The following is a 23867-nucleotide window of genomic DNA, read 5'->3' on the forward strand; positions in this document are numbered from 1 at the left end:
ACCTCCCTCCCTCCTTCCCTCCCTTCCTCCCTGCTTCCTGTCTCCTTCCCTCCCTCGTCGTGGTAGTAAATGGCCTCCGAGTGTCCATACCTTAGTCAGCTCGGGCTGCCATAACCAAACACCACAGACTCGGGGGCTTAAACAACAGAAACTGACTTTCTCACAGTTCTGGAGGCTGGGGGGTTCTAAGATCAAGGTTCCTTCAGGGTCTGGTTGTGGTCAGAGCTCTCTTTCTGGCTGCAGATGGTCACCTTCTCACTGTGTCCTCCCATGGTAGAGAGAGAGAGGGATTTCTCTCTTCCTCTTCTTACAAGGCCACAGTCCTATCAGATTAGGACCCCACTCTTATAACCTCATTTAACCTTCATTACCTTCCCAAAGGCCCTATCTCCAGATATGGTCACATTGGAGGTTAAGGTTTCAATATATGAATTTAGGGGGATACGATTCAGTCCATATTTACAGCCTTGCCCTGCAGCTTTGCAGTCGTCTCTCACTCTGTCTCTGATCTCAGTCATGTGGCTTGACTTGAAGTGTGAGGCAAGCGGAGGCTTGAAAAGTACACGCACATTTGCACCTAATCTCTTACATAGCTGGGCTTGCTCACGCTACCTCGCCATGAGAACATGCCTGGGCTGGCTTCCTGGGGTGATGGAGAGAAGTGGAGGGAAACCTCGACCATTTTAGAACACGCCGACAGCCGGCTAATCCCCCCAAATGGGGGAGAGCCCAGCCAAGTCAGCAGAACTGTCCAGAGACTCATAGACTGGAGAGACATAATCTACAGTTGTTATTTCAGGCCACTGCAAATGAGACCCAAAGGCTGAAACTATCCATACAATCTCCATTCGGTAAGAAGGGCTATCTGTTTGGCTCTGCTATACACTGAAGCCAAAGGGGGAGGAACAGAGAGCCCATGGATAGAGTGATGAGTCTCTCCCATTCTATCCCTGGATTTGTATCTCACTGGTGTTTCTAACTGGGCTTAGAACTCTTCTTTCATCTGATCACTCCCCACTTATAAACTTCCAGTGATTTCCCACTGTCAGCTAAATGCCACCCAGACACCACCACCTGTGGTCCAAGGCTCTCAGTAATCTGGCATAAACACACTTTTCCAATTTTAGTCCCCAGATGTGTCCATTCAAGTTTGCACTTCTTGTTCCCTGAAGGTACAAGTGCTTGCATTCCTGGTATTTCTGTCACTTTTAGTAGGAAGTGTGCCTCTGTACACATTTCAGGGTTTGATTTATGTTGCCCTCCCAGAAAAATTATACACATCTACCCTCCTGCCAGTAGGATAAGAGAAGGTTGCCTTCTTTGTATGCATTACCGCATTGGGTGTTATCATTCTTTGTAATCGTTGCCAGTTTAATAGGCATTCCTTTGGTTACTAATAAGGCTGAAAAGTTTTTCATGTATTGAAGGGTAATTTGTAATTCTTTTGCTTATTGAGTTTTTATGCTCTCGGCTAGTTTTTCTATTGTGCATTACAACTGTCATATTGATTTGTAAGAATTCTTTATTAAAGATATTGACTCTTTGTCATATGTTACAAAATCCTTCCTTAGCAGGTTGTGTTATTTTATTATTGCATATGATTTTTGATGTATAAGATTTTATATTTTTATGAAGTTTAATATGTTTCTTTTTTCCTTTGGTAGTAGCCATCTTAAGGGTTCTTTTGTTGTTTGTTTAGAATGACTATTTCTCTTTTAAACCCTTTATATCTTGTCTCCCAATTAGACTGAAGCTCTTTGAGAGGAGGCTCTCTTTCCAAAGTTGTACTCCTTGACTCTACTCTCTGCCCTATTTCAGTGTAAGTGACAGTTAATTCATTTATTGTTGTGACAGGCAGCCTTCTAAGATGGTTCCCCATGATCCATGCCTCCTGATATTCACACCTAAGTGTAATTCCCTCCTTTTGAAAGCATGCTGGACCTAGTGACTTACTTCTGATCAAGGAAGTAAGGAAAAATGATTGGATGAGATTAAGCTCTCACTTGCTCTGATGATGTCTACTGCTCTTGAGAGGCTCACATGACAAAGAACTGAGGGTAGCCTCTGGCCAACACCCAGTGAGGAATGGGATCCTGCCAAACAACACAAGACTGAGCAGGAAATGGATCCTTCTCCAGTCTGAGCCTTGAGATGGCTGCAGCCCTGGCTGCATGAGAGAGGAAGCTTGGGCCACAGGACTCAGCTAAGTGATGCCCAATTCCTGACCCACTGTGAAATAACAAATGTTGTTTTAAGCCACTAGGTGTGGGGGTAATTTGTTACGCAGCAGTAGATAACTAATACCATTGTTGAAAAAAAATGCTCTAGTCTTTGTGTACTTTTCTCTGACCTCTGTTGAACAAAACCTCATCTTATTTACTGTTTCAAAAAGTAAAGGAGAATCTCTATAGGGAACCACATCAACCTTGGAATTCACAGTCTTTATTTAACATATTTACAAGGAATTGATTTGCCAAGGATGTTGCTGTATTTCTCAACTGTGGGCAATAGGAAATGTGTTTTTATTTATTCTTCTTTCCCACAGTGTCTGAGGAGGATGGAGCTGCTGACTAGATGAGCCCCCTGTGTTTTGCTGAGCACAGTGATAAGTTAGAGGCTGCAAGCCTGCGACGCAGGTGGAACACCACAGCCTGACTGCATCAGGGAAGAACAGTGCAGGAAATGTCAGGGCCTGGAGAGAGGAGTCACATGGGGTGTTGGGATGGAAAAGGACCCTCTGTGGTGTGTGATGGAGATGGGAATTTGGAGACATGAAGTCTGTCTAGTAGTGATTTTTAAATAGTTCACTGTGGGGTGTGCAATAGAAACCCCTCATCTGGGATTCCTGTTACATTTTTAGTAAAGTTTACATTAATTCCTAAGCTTTCCTGAGAGTGCATTTTTAGAGGAACTAACAATGTTGAATTCTGTCTCCAAGTAGGGCCTGAGTGAAGTTAGGCATAGTTGCTGAAAGATGAGGGAATTGTTGACATTCAGGTCACACTAGGATTGTGCTGTCAGCCTGGAGAAGGGCAGAGGTGCCCATGCCTCTAACCTCCTTCATCTCGGCTCCTAACTGGGCCTGGTGCCTAGTACCCGGTTGCCAGAGCTCATTCACAGGGGGACACGGGTTCGTGCCCTGGTCTGGGAAGATCCCACATGTCGCGGAGCGGCTGGGCCCGTGAGCCATGGCCGCTGAGCCTGTGCGTCCGGAGACTGTGCTCTGCAACGGGAGAGGCTACAACAGTGAGAGGCCCGTGTACCACCAAAAAAAAAAAAAAAAAAAGATATAGACTCTTTGTCATATATGTTGCAAAAACCTTCCTTAGGTTTTTTCAACCTTCCTGCCCTACCTCTACCCCCAGGACACAAGAGTTTGGCTTTTCTCTCTCCTCTGCTCTCTCTCCTTAGACTCAGTGGTTCTCCATTGTATTTGTCCAGAGCCCTGGATTTTTTTCTGCAAGAATTAATACTAAAGATTTAATCTAGTAAAATGAGTCTCAGTTGATGTGTCAGCTCCCCTATGAGAGAACAGGCTTTCTCCTTCAGATCAGCTAATGTCATGTTAAAAGGAAGTGATAGTCTTTGCTTCTTTCCCACTGAGCTGGGTTATCTGGGCCTCTTGAGGTGCTAAATTTTAAAAGACACCCTGATTTTCCATTCCATGGCAATAGGCTATTTTTGCAAGTTTTAAAGGAATTTTTTGACACTTTAAAAAACATTTTCACCTGTTCATTTGGTTTTTAATCTTCACTAGGGCCAGATATTTTTTGGACTTATAGGAATGGAGCTGGGCCCAGACCATCAGAAATGATTAAACCCACACGGGAACCTGTAGACCCCAGGGTTTGAGTTAAATGACTATCCCAGTGACTGCCAAAGATGGGGAGCTGATGTGAAAATTGAAGCAATTACCTCGATCACTCAGGCAGAAGAATTTCTGAGGCTTCTTTTCCTTGAACAATCCAGATAATTGCTTCAATTTACACTTCTCACTAGCAGTAGAGACTGGGATAGAAACCGTTCTCCAGGAGCTTCCCTGGTGGCGCAGTGGTTGAGAGTCCGCCTGCTGATGCAGGGGACACGGGTTCGTGCCCCGGTCCGGGAAGATCCCACATGCCGCGGAGCAGCTGGGCCCGTGAGCCACGGCCGCTGAGCCTGCGCGTCCGGAGCCTGTGTTCCACAACGGGAGAGGTCACAACAGTGAGAGGCCCGCGTACCAAAAAAAAAAAAAAAAGAAAAAAAAGAAAAGAAACCATTCTCCAGGACTGAGCTGAATAGAGAAGCAGAATGCTCAGAAAATGATTCTGATCACTCCAGAGAGAAGAGAGAAGGGGGGATGGAGTGGGATTCACATGCCTTGATTGCTATTAGGTTCCAGCTAGTCAAAGGGAGACTGTTCATTGTTGCCTGAATGATCCAGATAATTCCTTATTTATTTTCTGTCCCATCTCAACATTGAATTTTGGGGGCCAAGCAGGTGTTGCTGGTGGAGGCATCGGAAGAAACTGTGGCTGGGGAACTTGGAGGCTGTTTGAGGCCCTTACCCTGTGCTAGTGGGTGAATTCCTCAGTTCATTAACTGCCCTCAAAGGACCTATAAATTCCAGCTTCAAGAAGGCTTTGCTGGGTCAGGAAGGAGGGGAGTGGAGTAGGCGCTGTCCTGGAAGAGCATAGCACACCTCTTAACTTAACCATGAGCAAAAATCAGGGCAGCAGGACTTGACCAATCCCTGAAGCAGATGACTCCTTTACTAGGACACTCAGGGATTCATCGCTGCAATGGGAAATGCACATTTGTTGAATGAATGAGTGATGCATGAACACATGAAAGACATTTACTGAGTTGCTACTTTGTGTCTGGCATTATGCCGGGCCTTGGAATAATTCACTTTATATTATTACATACTTTTCTTTCTTTTCCTGTTTCCTTGGAAAGGGTGATTCCCCCAATCTCTTCACAACCTCTCCCAGACCTTATTTCCAAGCATTTAGGCACGTTTCTCTTTCAATTCTCACTTATCCAGAAGAGATAATATTTTTAGCACCATTTCAACAGATGGTGTAAAAAAATCATTCAGAGAAGTTGAATATATTTTCTAAAGTCACAGAACTTGTTAGCAGCAGAATGAATGAAAAATGCAGGTCCAGTGGTTAGGACTCCACACTTCCAATTCAGGGGACAGGGGTTCTATCCCTGGTCAGGTAACTAAGATCCCACATGCTGCATGGTGTGGGCAAAAAATAAATAAAATGTAATAAAATGAACTATAAAATTCTATTTAAAAATGCATGTCCTGAGCCCAAGGCTCCATCTACAATGCAAGATCATCATTTCCAGGTTTATGTATTCATTCATTTGTCCTTGCCATTATCATGATCATGATGGACACGGGCTGATCATCCAGAAAATATTTTTATCAAGCACGTAAATAATACATGATCCCCACAACATAGATAAGGGAGCAAGACATACACACAAGACATTTAACAGAAAGAAAAATACTGTGAAGAGGAAAGAACTAGAGAACAGAACCAGACAATGCTAGGAATGTCACTGCAAGATAGCAAGTGCTCAAGTGCCAAATCAAGGGGACCAATGGCCTGAGACAGCAGAGAGCTCTGTGGGCTAGAGCTGTTCAGGAAGGTTTTCTAAAAATCAATTTCTTTTTCCCTCACTGTTAATATATTTTTAAAAACTGAGATATAATTGATAGATAGCATTATATTCATATATATGTGTATTGTGAAATGATCACCACAGTAAGTTTAGTTAACATCCATCCCCATACATAGTTACAGTTTCTTTTTTCATGATGAGAACTTTTGAGATTTTCTCTTAGCAACTTTCAAATATGCAATGCGGTATTATTAACTATAGTCACCATGCTGTACATGACATCTCCAGGACTTATTTATCTTACAACTAGAAGTTTGTACCATTTGCTGCCCCTCTCCCTCACCCCCTACTCTGGCAACCACCAAGCTGTTCTCTGTATCTGTGAGTTCGGTTTGTTTGTCTTAGATTCCACATATAAGTGAGATCATACGGTATTTGTCTTTCTCTGGCTTGTTTCACTTAGCCTCTTGACATAATCTCTCATTAATTTCACTCTGGTCGCATAGGTTTCCTCGCTGTCCTGTGTATCTAAGCTTCATCTGACCTCCAGACTGTGTCTCTCTCTTGCTCCCTAGATATCTTCTGGTATCACTTAATACCCTTTCAGCTGCAAGTCACAGAAAGTTGACTTGAAGAATAGGCTTACTGGCTCAAGAAAGAAATCTAGAGAAGGGTGGGTTTTGGGTTGTTGAATCTCAGTGGCTCGATCATGTGATCAAAGACCCAGGATTTTTGGTCTCTTGGCTCTGTTGCCCACAGCTTGGCTTCATCCTAAGCCTTGTTCTCCATGCGGTCACAGAATGTGTCAGTAACAATTGGTGTTGAATGTCATCCTTTTTTTTTTTTTTTTTTTTGTGGTACGCGGGCCTCTCACTGTTGTGGCCTCTCCCGTTGCGGAGCACAGGCTCCGGACGCGCAGGCCCCGCGGCCATGGCTCACGGGCCCAGCCGCCATGTGGGATCTTCCCGGACCGGGGCACAAATCCGTGTCCCATGCATCGGCAGGCAGACTTTCAACCACTGCGCCACCGGGGAAGCCCGAATGTCATCCTTTAGCCGAGGAGGGAAAGGTTGGGAAATAGAATCTCTTTCCAAAAATTTGGCAAACTTTTCTTTTATCTCCTTGGCTTCATCCTGCCCACCCCTGAGGAAGGGATGATCTTGTTTGTCTGAGACTAACCAAAGCCCATCTCCGGAGTTGGGGATGGTTCTCCACAGCATGTTCTGGCTTCACAGTAGGGAGTGGTGGGATGGATGTCAAGGAATAAACCCCAATGACCCAATCACCTCCCTTTCCCTTTTTACTCCTTCCCCCCCTGCGGGGAAATCTATTATTAATTTGTCTGTTTCTCCAGATTTATTGTGATATAATTGACCTATAATGTTGTATAAGTTTAAGGTATATAAACTTGTTAATTTGATACACTTATATTTTGCAAGATGATTATCACTATAGTGATAGCTAACACCTGCGTCATGTCACATAATTACCATTTCTTTTTGGCGGTGAGAACATTTAAGATCTATTCTCTGAGCAACTTTCAAGTACTTCGTACAGTATCATTAACTATAGTCATTGTGCTGTACATTACATCCCCAGGACTTATTCATTCTGTAAGTGGAAGCCTGTACTCCTTGACCAACATCCGCCATTCCCCCCAGCCACCAGCCCTGATAATTCTATTTTTCTTTATTTTTTAAAAAATTGAGATAAAGTTGACATATGACACTGTATCAGTTTTTTTTTAACATCTTTATTTGAGTATAACTGTTTTACAATAGTGTGTTAGTTTCTCCTTTACAACAAAGTGAATCAGTTATACATATACATATGTTCCCGTATCTCTTCCCTCTTGTGTCACCCTCCCTCCCACCCTCCCTATCCCACCCCTCTAGGTGGTCACAAAGCACAGAGGTGAACTCCCTATGCTATGCTGCAGCTTCCCACTAGCTATCTAAGTTACATTTGGTAGTGTGTATATGTCCCTACCACTCTCTCACATCGTCACAGCTTACCCTTCCCCCTCCCCATATCCTCAAGTCCATGCTCTAGTAGGTCTGTGTTTTATTCCCATCCTACCACTAATCTCTTCATGACATTTTTTTTTTTTTTTTAGATTCCATATATATGTGTTAGCATACGGTATTTGTTTTTATCCTTCTGACTTACTTCACTCTGTATGACAGATTCCAGGTCTATCCACCTCATTACAAATAACTCAGTTTCATTTCTTTTTATGGCTGAGTAATATTCCATTGTATATATGTGCCACATCTTCCTTATCCATTCATCTGTTGATGGACACTTAGGTTGCTTCCATGTCCTGGCTATCGTAAATAGAGCTGCAATAAACATTTTGGTACATGACTCTTTTTGAATTATGGTTTAAGTGTACCACATTATGATTTGATATATGTATGTTGTGAAATGATGACCGGAATAAGTTTGGTTAACATCCATCACTGTACACAGTGATGAGAACTTTTAAGGTCTACTTTCTTAGCAACTTACAGATATGCAGGATGGTAGTGTTAACTGTAATCACCATTCTATACATGACATCTCCAGGACTTATTTATCTTATAACTAGAAGTTTGTACCTTTGACTACCTTCATCCAGTTCTCCACTCCCCCACCCCCTGCCTCTAGTAAACACAAATCTGATCTCTATATCTATGAGTTTGCTTTTTTTCAGATTCTACATATAAGTGAGGTAATACAGTATCTGTCTTTCTCTGACTTATTTCACTTAGCATAATGCCCTCAAGCTCCATCCATGTTGCTGCAGATGCAGGATTTCCTTCTTTATTATGGCTTAATAATACCCTATTGTATACATACCACATCTTCTTTATCCATTTGTCTGCAGATGGACACAATTTTTTTTTTGTAGTACGCGGGCCTCTAACTGTTGTGGCCTCTCCCGTTGCGGAGCACAGGCTCCGGACGCGCAGGCTCAGCGGCCATGGCTCACGGGCCCAGCCGCTCCGCGGCATGTGGGATCTTCCCGGACCGGGGCACGAACCCATGTCCCCTGCATCGGCAGGCGGATTCTCAACCACTGCGCCACCAGGGAAGCCCTGGACACAATTTTTTCCATGTCTTGGCTATTGTAAATAATGCTACAGTGAACACAAGGGTACAAATATCATTTCAATATAAGGATTTTGTTTCCTTTGGGTAAATATCCAGAAGTGGAATTGCTAGATCATATGATAGTTCTGTTTTTAATTTTTTGAGGAAACTCCATGCTGATTTTTTTTTCTTTTTTTCATAGTGGCTGCACGAATTTACATCCCTACCAACAGTGCACAAAGGTTTCTTTAAAAAGCTGTGGTAAAAATAAGGACTTCCCTGGCGGTCCAGTGGTTAAGACTCCGTGCTTCCACTGCAGGGGGCACAGGTTCAGTCCCTGTTGGGGAACTAAGATCCCACATGTGGTGTGGTCCAAAAAAACAGAAAACAAAAAAAAACCCAGAACAAATGGAGCTGAGTGTGCCAACCTGTGATGTCAGAAACATACCCCAAATATAGGAATCACTTTAAAAAAATTGTGGTAAAATATACTACAACAACATAAAATTCATATTATATTTTATAGCATAAAGTTTACTATTTAAACCATTATTTCAGTGTACAGTTCAGTGGTATTAAGTACATTCACATTGTTGTGCAATCATCACCACCATCTATCTCCATTTTTCATCTTCACAAACTAAAACTCCATACCTATTAAATAATAACTCCCCATTCTCCCCTCCCCCAAGCCACTGGCAACTACCATTCTACTTTCTGTCTTTAGGAATTTGACTACTCTAAGCACCTCATATAGATGGAATTGATACTGTATTTGTCCTCTTGTTGTTGGCTTATCTCAGTGTCCCCAAGGTTCATACATGTTGTAGCACGTGTCTAAATTTCCTTCCTTTTTAAGGCTGAATAATATTTCATTGTATGTATATACCACATTTTGTTTATGCATTCCCCATAGATGACTTGGACACTTGGGTTGCTTCCACGTTTCAGCTATTGAGAATAATGCTGCTATGAATATGGGTATACACATATCTGTTTGAGCCTCTGATTTCAATTGTTTGAGGTATATACCAAGAAATGGAATTGCTGGATCATATGGTAATCTATTTCTAACTTTTTGAGGAATGGCCATATTGTTTTCCATGGCAGCCACACCATTTTACATTCCAACCAACAGTGTACAATTGTTCCAATTTTTCCACATCTTCCTGAACACTTATTTTCTTTCTTTTTTCTTTTTTTGATAAAAACCTTCCTAATGGGTATGAAGTATCTCACTGTGATTTTTTTTTTAAATTTCTTTTATTATTTATTTTTGGCAGTGTTGGGTTTTCGTTGCTGCACGCGGGCTTTCTCTAGTTGCGGCGAGCAAGGGCTACTCTTCGTTGCGATGCACAGGCTTCTCAATGCGGTGGCTTCTCTCATTGTGTAGCACGGGCTCTAGGTGTGCGGGCTTCAGTAGTTGTAGCGCCTGGGCTAGGCAGTTGTGGCTTGCAGGCTCTAGAGCGCAGGCTCAGTAGTTGTGGCCCACGGGCTTAGTTGCTCCGCGGCATGTGGGATCTTCCTGCACCAGGGCTCGAACAGGTGTCCCCTGAATTGGCAGGAGGATTCTTAACCACTGCGCCACCAGGGAAATCCCATCCCCTCTCATTGTGATTTTGATTTGCATTTCCCTAATGATGAGTGACGTTGAGCATCTTTTCATGTCCTTATTGGCCATTTGTGCATCTTTTTCAAAGAAAGTTCTTTTCAGGTCCTTTGCCCATTTTTAAATCATATTTTTAAATATTGTTGATTTGTAGGAGTTCTTTATATATTCTGGATATCAATCTCTTATCAGATATATGATTTGAAAATATTTTCTCCCATCCTGTGAGTTGCCTTTTCACTCTGTGGATAGTATGGTTTGATGCATAAAAGTTTATCATTTTGATATTGTTCAGTTTATCTATTTTCTCTTTTGTTGTCTGTGCTTTGGTGTTTCTTTTTAATTTTTTTAAATCCTACCTAGTCCATCTCCTTGATTAAGACTTCTCAGCACCACTGAGCATTGTACCTCAGTACTGACTTGTTTCTAAGTTGCCTGAGGGTGATGACTTATTTTGCAATTTCCCCCTCAAGTGGGGGACCGTAGTCCCCTTGAGTTCACTTAATAAACCTAAATGTATATAGTGGCAGCAAATGTCATTTGTTCAGTCAGTAGTTGATGGATGGATAGGTGGATGAATAAATGAAGAGTGGACCCAGGGACACACAGTTCTCTCTCACCACCCCAGGTTATTCATGTTCTGACCTTTTCAGAAAAACCAGTGTGTGTGAGCTTCTAGGCGTCCTCTGGTGGGCTCAGGGAAACTGGGGATTGGACTGCCCTCTCCAGTATATTGTGAAGTTGACAACTGAAGATTGTGGGTGTCTGAGCCAGAGAATTACTAAGGTGAAAATAGATGAACACGTAGCATTTGGGCCTTTTAAAACGTACTTTCACTGTATCTGAGGACAGGAAATAAAATTGGTACTGCTCACAATAGCTGACAAAAGTTTATTTCAGTAGGTGTGTCTTCTCAGCTAGGTGGAGAACCTCTATTCCCAGGTACACCTGCATTTAATCAACAGATGTGTTCCTAAAATTAACTGAGTAAATTACTTGTTTTACACTCATTTGTTCATAACTTCATCATCATCATCATCATATCTGACTTTCAAAGGTTTATACCATACATGTGTCAGGCAGCATGCTAGGTGCTTTAAAAGTATTATTTCCTCTAATTCCCTCAAAAACTCTATGAGATGGTATCATTACTCCAATGATAGAGATGAGGAAACTGAGTCTTAAGGAAATTAAATACCTTGCCATGGGTCCTACATCTGTGCTGTTTATTATGTGCTAAATGATAGAGACATAAAGATGAGGCAGATATCATTGCCCATGGAATTGCAGTGACAGAGGGACTGATGTCCCTCTTCTTCTGTGTAGCTTCCGACCGTGAGATTCCTGCAGGATCTAACAAAGTCTTTGACTCTGATCGAGTTGTCTAGAGGTAGACACCAATTGAAGCCCAGGCCAATCACAGACTTGCCCTAGGGGTTTTCAAACCAAATCTCTGAACAAACATCTATCCTTATCTAATGGTAGAAATTGAAGAATGAACGCAGGGGCTGTTGGCAGCTGGGTTTCTTTACATGTTGAAGGGATGATCTAGAGGGAGAGTAAGGCCAATAAAAAGAGAGAACAGGGACCAGTGGTAGAGAGAGACTTGGTAGTCTTGCCTGTTCCCTGGCTTGGTTTTTCATCATTTCTTTAACAAGCCAAATCAATCTGTATTCTTCTTATTTTTGTTTATTTATTTTTTATTTTAAAAAATTCATCTTTTTTGGAGTATAATTGCTTCACAATACTGTGTTAGTTTCTGTTGTACAACAAAGTGAATCAGCCATGTGTATACATATATCCCCACATCCCCTCCCTCTTGAATCTCCCTCCCACCCTCCCTCCTTTAACTCAGTGGCTCCAGGTGGATTTCTATCACTTTCCATTTCTATCAGTTTCCACGGTAAGAGCCCTAATATACATACTTACTAACAGGTGCTTGACTCTGGGAGAGTAAATGCTTAAACAAAATACCAGAAGCAAGCAGAGCAAGAGGTGAATTTAAACGGAGGAAGCCGCAAGTAGTTTGGTGTTTGTCAGAGTGTAAACATCAAGACAAGAAGTGGCAAGAGATGAGGCTAATAAGTAGACAGAATCTGATCATGGGACCTGGATATATTTTGCAAAGTACTTTAGACTTGATCCTGTATATATTCTGTTCATTCTACAGGGTTATAAGTAGGCATTAGGCAGAGGTTGTGTAAACTGTACAATAATTAGTAGTAATTAAGAGGCTCTTAACCTGGGAGTCACAGACAGGCTTCAGTTGTCTCCAATCCCTCTCAAATAGCATGAAAAATCTGTGGGTGTGTACAGGTTTATTTGTCTTTGTTTTTGTTGTGGAAGAGGTCCCTAACTTTTATCAGATATTAAAGGAGTCCCTGACCCAAAATATGTATGAACTGCTATCTATGTACAGGAATTTTCAGGAGTTACTGACTTCAAATATTCATGCAAATCTCATTGCCCCCTCCCTCCGATTTCCTCACGACTACTCTTAAAAACTGTTGAGCACACAGAAAATGCTTCATAACTGTTTGGTTGGACACTGTCTTAAGAGGGGATTTTCCTTTGGGATCATGAAACGATGTAAAGAGATGATATAGACCTGGTTATTTATAGAGATTTTAGCCAGGAATACTGGATGTGACATCCATCCTGTTATTGACTTGGTCAGCCAGCCAAGACCTGCAGGCTCTCGGAGGTGTCACCCGGGGTACCAACGTTGTCTCCGAAAGCCAACTCCAAGCATCCTTGTCCTTCCACCCGCAGGTGCAACGACTACAAGTCCCAGGACGCTTCGCTCTTGCAGCCTGGGCCAGGGCGGGGCGGATCTCCGCAGTGACGTCACCGTCCCGGGGCGGACCGAGGGAGGGCGGGGCGAAGGGGCGGGGCGGGGCGGAGAGGCGCCGGAGCTCGCTGGTGCTGATGCAGGATGGCTGAGCTCGCAGGAGCCCGGGAGGTCTGAGCCGGGAGAACCTTGCTCCCTGCGCATCGCCTCGTCCGCCCGCCGCGTGGTCCTGGGCAGGTGGGCCCGGGACGCAGCGCAGGGCCAGGGCAGGGCCAGGGAAGGCAGGTGTGCAGCCGGACGGGCCAAAGGTTGATAGACTGCCCACCTACCAGGTCTCGGAGCGGCCAGAGCTGCCCAGCCCGCCGAGTTCGCGATGACCTGCTGAGAAGCTTCGTCGGAGGCTGCGGGAGGCGGCCTCGTTGCGGGCGGTGCGGTTCTCGACCACCTCCCTAGTTGTGCGGAACCCCGTCCCCCCGCCCCTTCCCTCTGCCGCCGGCAGAGATGGCGGATCCAGCCGAATGCAGCATCAAAGTGATGTGCCGGTTCCGGCCACTCAACGAAGCTGAGATCCTCCGCGGGGACAAATTCATCCCCAAATTTAAAGGCGATGAGACCGTGGTGATCGGGGTAAGTGGCTGGGAAGTCTGGCCTCCCCTGCTGCTTCGCGCCGCAGCGCTGACGCCCCAGATCAGGCAGAGATGCTCGGGCTACCCCTTCGGACATCCCCTCGGGGCTGCCCTCTAGGGTAGACTTGACGAGAACCACCCCCCCCCGTAGTTCCCCCCTGGGCAGGTGGAGGGTCGACTGGGGACCATGGGGCGGGCCCCAGGCGGCGGGGGTCGGGATGGGGGGCGAGGAAGGGTTCGGCGCCGCCATTGTTATTGGGGTGCGGGCCCGAGTGGGCCCATTGTTCCCCGCCCTGGCCACGCCGCGTGGGTAGTGTGTTCAGGTTACCCTCAAGCCCACGTGTAACCCACAAATGATTCCAGGCATTGGTTCAATTTATCGAACACTCTGCCTCTTCTCACGAGCTTGGTGAAAGAAAAAAGCTACTGGAAAAATCCTAGCCTCGGCCCGGAGCTCCCACAGCTGTGCAGAATTGGCTCCCCGCGGCGTTCCTCCTTGCTCTGCACGCGGAAGGTGGGGGATGGGGGAACACTGGTGGCCTTGGTGTCTCCTGCTTCCTCGCAACCCAGGCTGCCCTGGCTTGGACCTCGGTTCTGACCCTTCCGCAATAGGGCGACCCCACCTGGTGTCCGCAGACCCACGGGTGTGCTTCACGCTGGGTGGAGAGGAGGCTGTGCGCCCACGTCTGTGGTGCTGGGGGTCCGGAGCGCAACCAAATAGCCTCTGTGCCCAAAGAAGTTACTTTGTGTGGCTGGGGTCCCCCTCCCTCTTGGTCTCCCTTCCCACGTTACCCCTCCCCCCTTCCCTCACCTCCGCAGACTTGGCTCCATTTCTGCAGCGGGGCTGCTGGTGGGGGGAGGGAACACCGTTGGGTTTTAGTTCTTAAAGGAATATGTCAAATGAAATAAGCCAGCCTCCCCTCTCTCTAACGCCCTTCCCCCTCCGCTGTCCCCAGCGTGTGTAGCTGATGGTGCCCTCTTTGTATGCGAGTCGCGTGGGGAGGGACCGAGTTAATGGGAGCCTCCCGATCCCTGCTGACACGTTCCTGGCAGCCTGCTCGAGGCTGCTGATGCAGCCTTCCCGGCCTCAGCATTGATTAAGTGATGTCATCCCGTTTACTGAGCATGCTCCGACTCACCCCCTCTCTCCTATTTCCCCCAGTGGCTGGTGTATTTAGGTCAAGTGATTGACAGGTGACCATTTACTCAGGGTCTCTGCCTGAGTCGGCCTTTCTTAAGCCCCAGAGGCCGACATTTGCTGGCCCAAGCAGCCCCAGCATCTTCGCCAAGGTTGTGCCGCAGTCCCTGGTCAGGGACCTGGAGACTAGCAGGTGCTGGCTGAACCGGAAGACAGGCGCTCTCCGCGCGAGGGGAGCAGAGGCAAGGCTCTGGCCTCAGGGCTTCATCCTGTACCTCCCTTAGGAAGGCAGCTCCTCTTGACGCCCTCTTCTCTCCTCCCAGTTTTCAGTCTTCAGAAAACCGTGACCTCCAAATGCTATGGGGATGGTCGTTCACCCTGAGAGCTGACCTAAGAGGGCAGGAAAGAGGGGTTTTCTATCTGCTTAGTGTTAAATTGAAGAAAAGATGTATGCTACAATTATTGATGAGGAGGAAGATTCTATACTTAATGGCAGACATGGGATAGTGACATATCTACGGCCGGTACATGGGGCAGATGGGGCAGAGGTGTTGGGATACACCTCTAAGCTAGGGTCAGCCTATAGTCTGATTTGCTGTTTCCTGAGCCACGCTATGGTTTAGATAGAGTGGGAGTTACTGGGGACATCTAGTCCCTGCCCCTTGCCTTGTAACAATTTTTTAACAAATAATTGTGCAGCCCTAGAACATGTTCTGATGACCCTATTTTTTCAGAGGTTTTAAAGAAAAGCTGAAGTTGTTTCTTCCCTTTTTCCTCCCTGTCCTCCTTCTCCTTTTCCTTCTTCCTCTTCCTCCTCTTCCTCCATCTTCTAAGGGTGATATACCAGGACTAATGAAGTGGAGTAATAAATCATCCCTTTGATCTGTGTGCAAGGCAGAGATCCTTAATCTTACAGTTATTCTTTCATTTTGACACTACTATGAGTATATATTTAATTCCCATCTACATATTCATGTTATTGAGTGAATAAAGTAAAACAAAGTCACCATATAAAATAAGTATACTAAACAAAAGATTGTGGATGTGAATACACATGTAGCTCTTCAACTGTAAATTAACATTTTTGATCATCTTACTATAATCCTTCAAAAAAATTTTATTTATTTATTTATTTATTTTTGGCTGCATTGGGTCTTTGTTGCTGCACACAGGCTTTCTCTGGTTGTGGCGAGCGGGGGCTACTCTTCGTTGAGGTGTGCGGGGTTCTCATCGCGGTGGCTTCTTGTTGTGGAGCATGGGCTCTAGGTGCGCAGCATTCAGTAGTTGTGGCACGTGGGTTCACTAGTTGTGGCGCACAGGCTTAGTTGCTCTGTGGCTTGTGGGATCTTCCTGGACCAGGGTTCGAACCTGTGTTCCCTGCATTGGCAGGCGGATGCTTAACCACTGCGCCACCAGGGACGTTACCTTACTATAATCCTTTAATACAACAGAGAGTTTTCAGTTTTCTTTAAGATAAATTTTTCTTTGAAATAAAGCATTGATATAGAAAAGTGTTTTCATAAGTGTACAGCTTGATGATTTTTTTTAAAATAAACACTCCCTTGTAAACACCTCTTAGACTAAGAAACAGACATTTTCAGGACTGCAGAATTCTCCCTAGTGTCCCTCCCAGTCACTGACTCCCTCTGTCTCAGGGTAATTACTATTCTGACTTCTAATGCCATAGATTAGTTTAGTTTTTTTTTTTAAGCTTTATCTACATAAAACCATACAGTATGTTCACTTCTGTGTGTGAGTTCTTCTTTAAAAAAATATTTATTTATTTATTTTTGGCTGTGTTGGGTCTTCATTTCTGTGCTAAGGCTTTCTCTAGTTGTGGCAAGCGGGGGCCACTCTTCATCGCGGTGCGCGGGCCTCTCACTATTGCTGCCTCTCTTGTTGCGGAGCACAGGCTCCGGATGCGCAGGCTCAGTGGCCATGGCTCACAGGCCCAGCCGCTCCGCGGCATGTGGGATCTTCCCAGACCAGGGCTTGAACCCATGTCCCCTGCATTGGCAGGCAGATTCTCAACCACTGCGCCACCAGGGAAGCCCTGTGTGTGAGTTCTTGCGTTCAACATTACGCTTGTCAAATTCATCCATGTTGTGGTGTGTAGCTGCACTTTGTTCATCCTCATTGTTCTGTAGTATCTCATTATATGAATATACCACAGTTTATTTATCTAGTAACTGGTAATAACTGTTTGGATAGTTTCCACTTTGGGGCTCTTATGGATGGAGCTGCTATGAACACTGGTTTACACATCTTTCAGTGAGTGTGGTACAGAACAGAAGACTGCCAGATGCTGAAGGGTGCTAGGACCCTTCCCATTCCTAATTAATAATGTGTAACTAAAGGAAGTGACAGTTCTGGCAGCCCGTATCCCACTTTGTACACCAAGTAGAATGGCTCCCAAGTCAATTCAGTAGGAACCATCCCACATGGCTGAGTTGCAGGTGGAGACTGCCTTAGGTGGGCATTCCCTCCCTTGCTTGCAGGGACAGAGATTGTGGGGATGACCAAAGGAGCCCAGAGCCATCCAGAAATGTCACCTTCACTCCCAAGAGAGATGAGTGAAGAATGAATTTCTGTGCCGTTCTCTGTGAGTCCAAATTCAGAATTCCAGACATTTTATTTGTCTTTGAAACTGGGGTGATTTTATTTCCTTTAAAGTCTTGTTCATTTCTTGTGGAGATGTATGCTAAGAGGGAGATTTTGCAGGTGGAGTTCCTAGATTTTTCTTTTTTAAGAAATGTCCTGTCTTGGAGGGATTATCCCTACCATTCTTGCTTTTTTTTTTTTTTTTCCCCCTCGGATCCTGTGCAGAGCTTTCTTTCCTTGACTGCTCAAGCCACAGTCTCTGCCCACTATGAACTCTTGCAGCATTTATTTTGTATATGATCTCCTGATTTTTTTGCCTTAGATTATTTTTAATTTTGATCATATGTTTAATGACATTGTAAGCCATGTGTAGAGACAAGGCCCATCCGTGTTTTGCTTCTTTGTACTTCCCAGGGCCTTGCCCATAGAAGGCACTTAATAAATATTTATTGATCTCTTTGTTGAGTCTAGAAACCTTAACTCTGATGTATTTAACTGATTTCATGGACTTATAATTGACTGTAGGCTGTCGGGGGTAGTTAAAAAATAAGTTTAAAGAGATGTGCTATTCCTTTGAGCAGGCCTGGTAAGAGAGCATATAATACACTTATATGTTATAAGAAAATTGGGAAAGAACTGTATCCAGCTTTGTTAAAAATTAGGAGCGCTAATGACACATGGTGAGCTAGAAGTGGAGGGCAAGGCTAGGGACTCCACATTAATTCTTCAGAGAAAAATATTGGATTTAAAGCATATCTCAGAATACTCCTCCATTAGCTGCTAAAATTATGTGTGAGTCATCCATTACTTTGAGCTCTGCCTATTGGTTTTGATGCATCTTTATTGATGGAACTCTGTCTTAGAGAGTTCTCAGTGAGGTTCTTTGAAATGGACTTATACCCTTCAGTTTTGGGCTTTCCTCTTGTTTTCAATCCTGGGAAAACAGGTGTTGTTAACCATGGGTTCTTTCCCTGGGGCAGTGTAAGTTTTGACTTGTTTGAAAGCCAAAGCAAAATATTAGCTATAAACCCTGAGCTGGCCTTCGGGTGGAAAGTGGCCTCAGGCTGTAGGAGCTTAGATTAGTTCTGGGCAGTGGATGGGCAGGGAAGGCAGGGGCCAGGACAGAGACCAAATTCCAAGCCTGAGTTATCGTTGTGGAGATTATGGGCTGAAGATGTGAAGAAATATGGCTAGAACTTTTCTTTTTGTCCACAGCAATGGTCTTTTATTTATTTTATTTATTTTAATTTTTTTGTACGCAGGCCTCTCACTGTTGTGGCCTCTCCCATTGCGGAGCACAGGCTCCAGATGCACAGGCTCAACGGCCATGGCTCTCGGGCCCAGCCGCTCCACGGCATGTGGGATCTTCCCAGACCGGGGCACGAACCCGCATCCCCTGCATCGGCAGGTGGACTCTCAACCACTGCGCCACCAGGGAAGCCCCAGCAATGGTCTTTTAAAGCAAGAGTATTTTCTTTTAAAATTTATACAGAGTAAAGTCACTTTTTTTGGTGTATAGTTCTATTGTAGGGGTGTGAAAAATACATAGAGTTCTGTAACTATGCTGTATTAGTTTTCTGTTGCTGCTGTAACAAATTACAACAAATTTAAAGGCTTAAAATGATACAAGTTTATTATCACACAGCTTCCGTAGGTCATGTGGACAAAGGATGTTGCCTGCCATTGATGGTGCACCCTGAGGGGAATTCAGGACATAGAAAAACAGAATACTGGCCCTAGATAGTTAAGATGCATGTCAAAGGAATGTTTTCCATAGCCCAGACTCTTTCATCTTCCCATACATAGAAAAGCACTAAAATCATTAATTTGAGATGTCTGTTTGTTGTGATTAGCAGTAATCTTTTGATGTTTCACTACATAGTTCTATTTTGTTTTGTTTTTTTCCCCTGCAAAAACTCCTGTATATCCCGACTCCTCCCTTACCTCTTTGGAACAGTCCCTCAGAGCTATCTGAGAGGCTGCCATCCCGGGCTATAGTCCTCTGTAAATGCCCTAAATAAAACATATTTCTCAGCTTTTAGGTTGTGCTTTTTTTTTTTTTTTTTTTCAGTCTACAATCAGAAGTCCATCATTTCAGCTAGTTTCTCTGTTTAGAGTCTCACAAGGTCAAGACCAAGGTGTTGGCAGGGCCATGTTCTTTTCTGGAGGGTCTGGGAGAAAATTCATTTCTTTGCTCATTCAGGTTGTTGGCAGAATTCAGTTCCTTGCGGTTGTAGGACTGAGGTCCCCATCCCCTTGCTGGCTGTCAGCCTGGGCTGTTCTTAGCTTCTAGAGGCCACTCGCAGGTCCTGGCCACATGGCCCCCTTCCTCTACCTTAGGAGCCAGCAGTGGGTTGATTCCCTCTCATGCTTCAAATTTCTCCTGCCTCTTCTTCCATGGCTTGTCTCTCTCACTGACTCCTCTGCCTCCCTCTTTCACTTTTCAGGGCCCACTTGGTTACACTGAGCCCAGTCAGATAATATGGGATAATCTCCCTGATATAAGGGCAGCTGATTAGCAATCTTAATTCCATCTGCAAAGTTCCTTTTATCCTGTAACTTTCACATATTCCCAGATTCCAGGGATTAGTGTGGACATCTTTTGAGCCATAATTCTGCCTCCACATACCATACTCAAGATACAAAACAATTTCATCACTCCAAAAAAAAAAAAAAAGTCCTCATGCCCCACCTCTGTAATCAAACCTTCTCCCCTCTTTTAACCCCCGGCAACCATTTATCTGTTCTTCCTCTGTATAATTTTTGCCTTTTCCAAATTGTATATATAAAAATGGAATCATAAATTTAAATGTCTTTTTGAGCTTGGGTCCTTTGAGGTTTAGGTTGTTGTAGCATGTATCAATAGTTCATTCCTTTTTATTGCTTAGTGGTATTCCTTTATACAGGTTCGTCACAGTTTGTTTATCCATTCACCTGTTGAAGGACATTTGTGTTGTTTCCAATATGGCATGATTCTGAAAAAAGCTGTTATAAACCTTTAAATGTAGGTTCTTGTGTGAGGATAAATTTTTTATTTCTCTTGGGTAAACACCCAGGAGTGGGATTACTACAGTAGATCATATTGTAACTATATGTTTAACTCTAAGAAATTGCCAGTTTTCCAAAGTGCTTGTACCATTTTGTGTTCCCACCTAAAAGTGGTAACATTTTAAGCCAGACTTTTAAAGAATGTATTCAGTCACTGTCTAGGGAATACTAACAGTAGTGTTTAGTAGTGTCAAGATATATCAGTCTTTCATACTCTTATGCCCTAAATTCAGAGGTGTTTACATGAGATGTTACATGTTTAGATGACTTAGTGGTTTCCTGTAAATCTACCCTCTGAAACCCTGGAATGAGTGAACACAGGAGAGTAGCTATAATCTGGCATGTGTCACTGGAGGCCACTCATGTTGGTGGTGAGCACACAGTCTATGCTACATAAATGACTGGGGTTGGTAGAGGCAGCGGGGAGAGTCAGAACGGAGTGTGGATTCACGAGCTCTCTGTGGGGCATGTTTCAAGTTGCTTAGCTTTCCTGGGCCTCTGTTTGGTCATATTTAAGGTGGAGATAATTACTTATGTCACAGGGTCATTGGGATGAAATGAAGTGGTCAAAACAGGGTCTAGCACAGAGAAAATGCTCAATAAATGCTAATTATCTCCCACGTTTCCTATTCCCCTTTTAATTTTCCTCATTTTCAGAATTAGCCTTGCCTCCCCAAATTACTGCTTTTACCTCTGGCTAGCCCCTGAAAGCCCTTCTTGCATCCTCATTTCCTCGGAACTGGTTCACCCCATTCTCCTGCTTGGAAGAGCCACTCTTTTCCTCTTCCCTGTGGAATTCCTAACCATTGGAAGGCAGAGCTCAGGTTCCATTTGCTCACAGACTATATCAGCTGTTCCTATTATCTGCAATGATCACACATAGGTGTGTGCACGCGCATGTGCGTGCATATCCTCCTTATGTAAATTGCAAGCTTCTGAGAAGCAGGAGCTGTTTTTTTACATCTTTGTCCCCTTTCCTGTCATTTTCTTGTTGCTTAGTAAGTGTATTTTGATTGACAGTTCTGTCTTCCCCGGTTCCCTGCCTGGAATCAAGTCTCCCTAAATGCCAATTTCTGCATTTCCTTAAATAACTTGGGCATCACTGGGGATTTCCCTCAGCTTCCACCTGTGCTTGTCTGGCCTAACTCCCCTGTTTAATGACAGTGTTTTGCATCCTTGGCTCTTCTCCTCCCTTCAGAATAGGAAACCTCCCCCACCTTTGGGTTCCCTTTAGTACCGGCCTCAGGTTTCTCACCTGTGTCTACTTGTTACACAAGCAAAAACAAAACTACATCCTCTAATGGTTTCTCTTGAGTTAAAAAAAAAAAAAAAAGCTCCCTGACAGATCCAATTTCACCTGATTTCTCTCAGGTTTTCCATAGAGTCCTATTTTTGTGGCTGAGAAAGCTCCTCCCTTAACCCATTTGCTGCACATCAACCAAGTTCCTTTTAGTAGGAAGAGAGATGTTGAGTCTGTGGTTATTTGCAAATATTGCAGAGCTTGGGAGAAAATAGAGTTTTAGATTCATCTTACTATCCCCAGCACCAAACTTGGACGTGAGGCAGACAGCCCAGGACCATCATTTCCCAGCTCTGCGACTTCTTAGCTTTATGAACTTGGACAGATTGCTACACCACGCTGTTTCAGTTTCCCAGCCTGTGAAATGGGGATAATAACACTCTCCACCTTGTGACAGTTAGTTACATGAGCTAATGTGTGTAGATTGCCAAGTATGGTGCCTGGTTCAGAAAAGGTACACTGTTGTAAGACCCACAATGGTTATTTCTCTGCACACTTGTCAGACTGACTAATCTGGGGAAAGCCCTAGACCCTTCACAGGTGTCCTGATACCTTCATGTTGTGTTAAAGAAAAAATTATTCTCACACTTGTAAAGATAGTAAGGAAGACTGCTGTAGTAGGGGGTCGATAGTACTGCGATAAGGAAGAGAAATCAGGCTCAATTTCAAGTACAAGTGGAGCAGGTTGGTGGGGGGATAGGTGGATGGATGGTCACTAAGAGGGGACATGAAAGGTAAGGGGGATTCTTGATGATCTGACCTAATAGGATTCTTGCTGCAGGCAGGCCAGATATCAACGTTTTAAGATACAAGTATTGCGGTATCGAGGGTGATTAGATATTGACAGTGGGGGGGATTCTCTCTAAACTGCCTTAGCAGGAGTCTTGCTCAAATTGGACTGCAAGGACAGACATGGAAGTCCAAGGTCAAGGCCCAGTTGAGAAGAGGGCTCAGAGGAGCCTGACTAAAGTTTGATCAAGGAGAGAGTCTTGGGACTTCCCTGGTGGTCCAGCGGTTAAGACTTCACGCTTCCACGGCAGGGTTCAGTCCCTGGTTGGGGAACTAAGATCCTGCATGCCATGTGGCACGGCCAAAAATAAAGGGAGAGAGTCTTGCTCATTTGGAACCCAGATGCTTCAGTGGGGGCATTCGCGACCTCCATCCCCCGGGCCTACCTACCTTCCTAACCTCACCCCCGACCCCATGTTACATCTGGGCTTCTGTTCCCCTAAAATATTAGGCTTCTCAACGTCTGCCCTTCACCGCTACAGCTGCCCACATCCCACATGCCTGGGATGACCGTCCTCAAAGTGTACCCACATGGCAACATCCACTCGCCTTTAGAATCTCATCCCATGGTGCCTTTTTCTGAACGCTTTTTTGACCAGCTCCTCTCCCCCTCCACCCCGCCACCCTGGCCAGGTTAGATGCTTCTTCCTTGCACCCCTTGTACCACACAGGACTCCTGTCCGACCTCCCCCACTACTGCATTTCATTTATTTGCGTATAAGTGTCCTTTCCCCCAATTAGACTAAACCCCTTGGAGGGCAGGAAGTGTGTGCCCTTCGTTTCCATCTGCAAGTCCTGGACTAGTAGCTGGTATAGAGTAGTTGTTCTGTACAAGATGTCTTTTGAAAGAAGTGAAAGAATGCTGACCCTCCTAGGCTGTCAGATGTCCGAGCCTGGAGTTATTTGCTTGGATTTTTACCTTTGACCTCTGTCTAGCTCTGGTAACTTCCTTCCTGTTTTGGACATCTTCATGATTTTGTTGTTGTTGTCTTAAAAGAAATAGCTTTTTCAGGCGTCCTGATATATGCTCACTGAAAAAACCTCAGACCGTGCAGAAAAACATGAAGGAGAAGGTAAAAATCACTTTTAATTTTATGAACCAGAAAACATCATTGTTAACATCTTATTGTTTATTCCAGCTCTTTTCTATTCTATGGGAAACATACTTTGTTTTAAAATGAAGGTATGATTTTATAAAATCTGTTTTGAAACCCAGCATTTTACTTAATGGTATACCTCAGACATCAGCATTTTTAAAGGTTGTATATAAT

At 44.4% G+C, this 23867-nt stretch overlaps 1 protein-coding gene across 1 annotated transcript in view; it reads left to right on the forward strand.

Moving 5' to 3' along the window:
- The first annotated feature begins 13171 nt into the window (after positions 1 to 13171).
- KIF5C (kinesin family member 5C) overlaps positions 13172 to 23867 on the forward strand; it is a 169640-nt gene continuing 158944 nt past the window's right edge. Inside the window, exon 1 of the mRNA XM_059054322.2 lies at positions 13172 to 13721. Within this exon, the coding sequence (XP_058910305.1) occupies positions 13596 to 13721 (126 nt within the window). The 5' untranslated portion in view covers positions 13172 to 13595. The remainder of the gene's footprint in view (positions 13722 to 23867) is intronic.

The sequence above is a fragment of the Kogia breviceps genome, chromosome 2 (genome assembly GCF_026419965.1).
Source record: "Kogia breviceps isolate mKogBre1 chromosome 2, mKogBre1 haplotype 1, whole genome shotgun sequence".
In the NCBI taxonomy this organism is placed as follows: Eukaryota; Metazoa; Chordata; class Mammalia; order Artiodactyla; family Physeteridae; genus Kogia; species Kogia breviceps.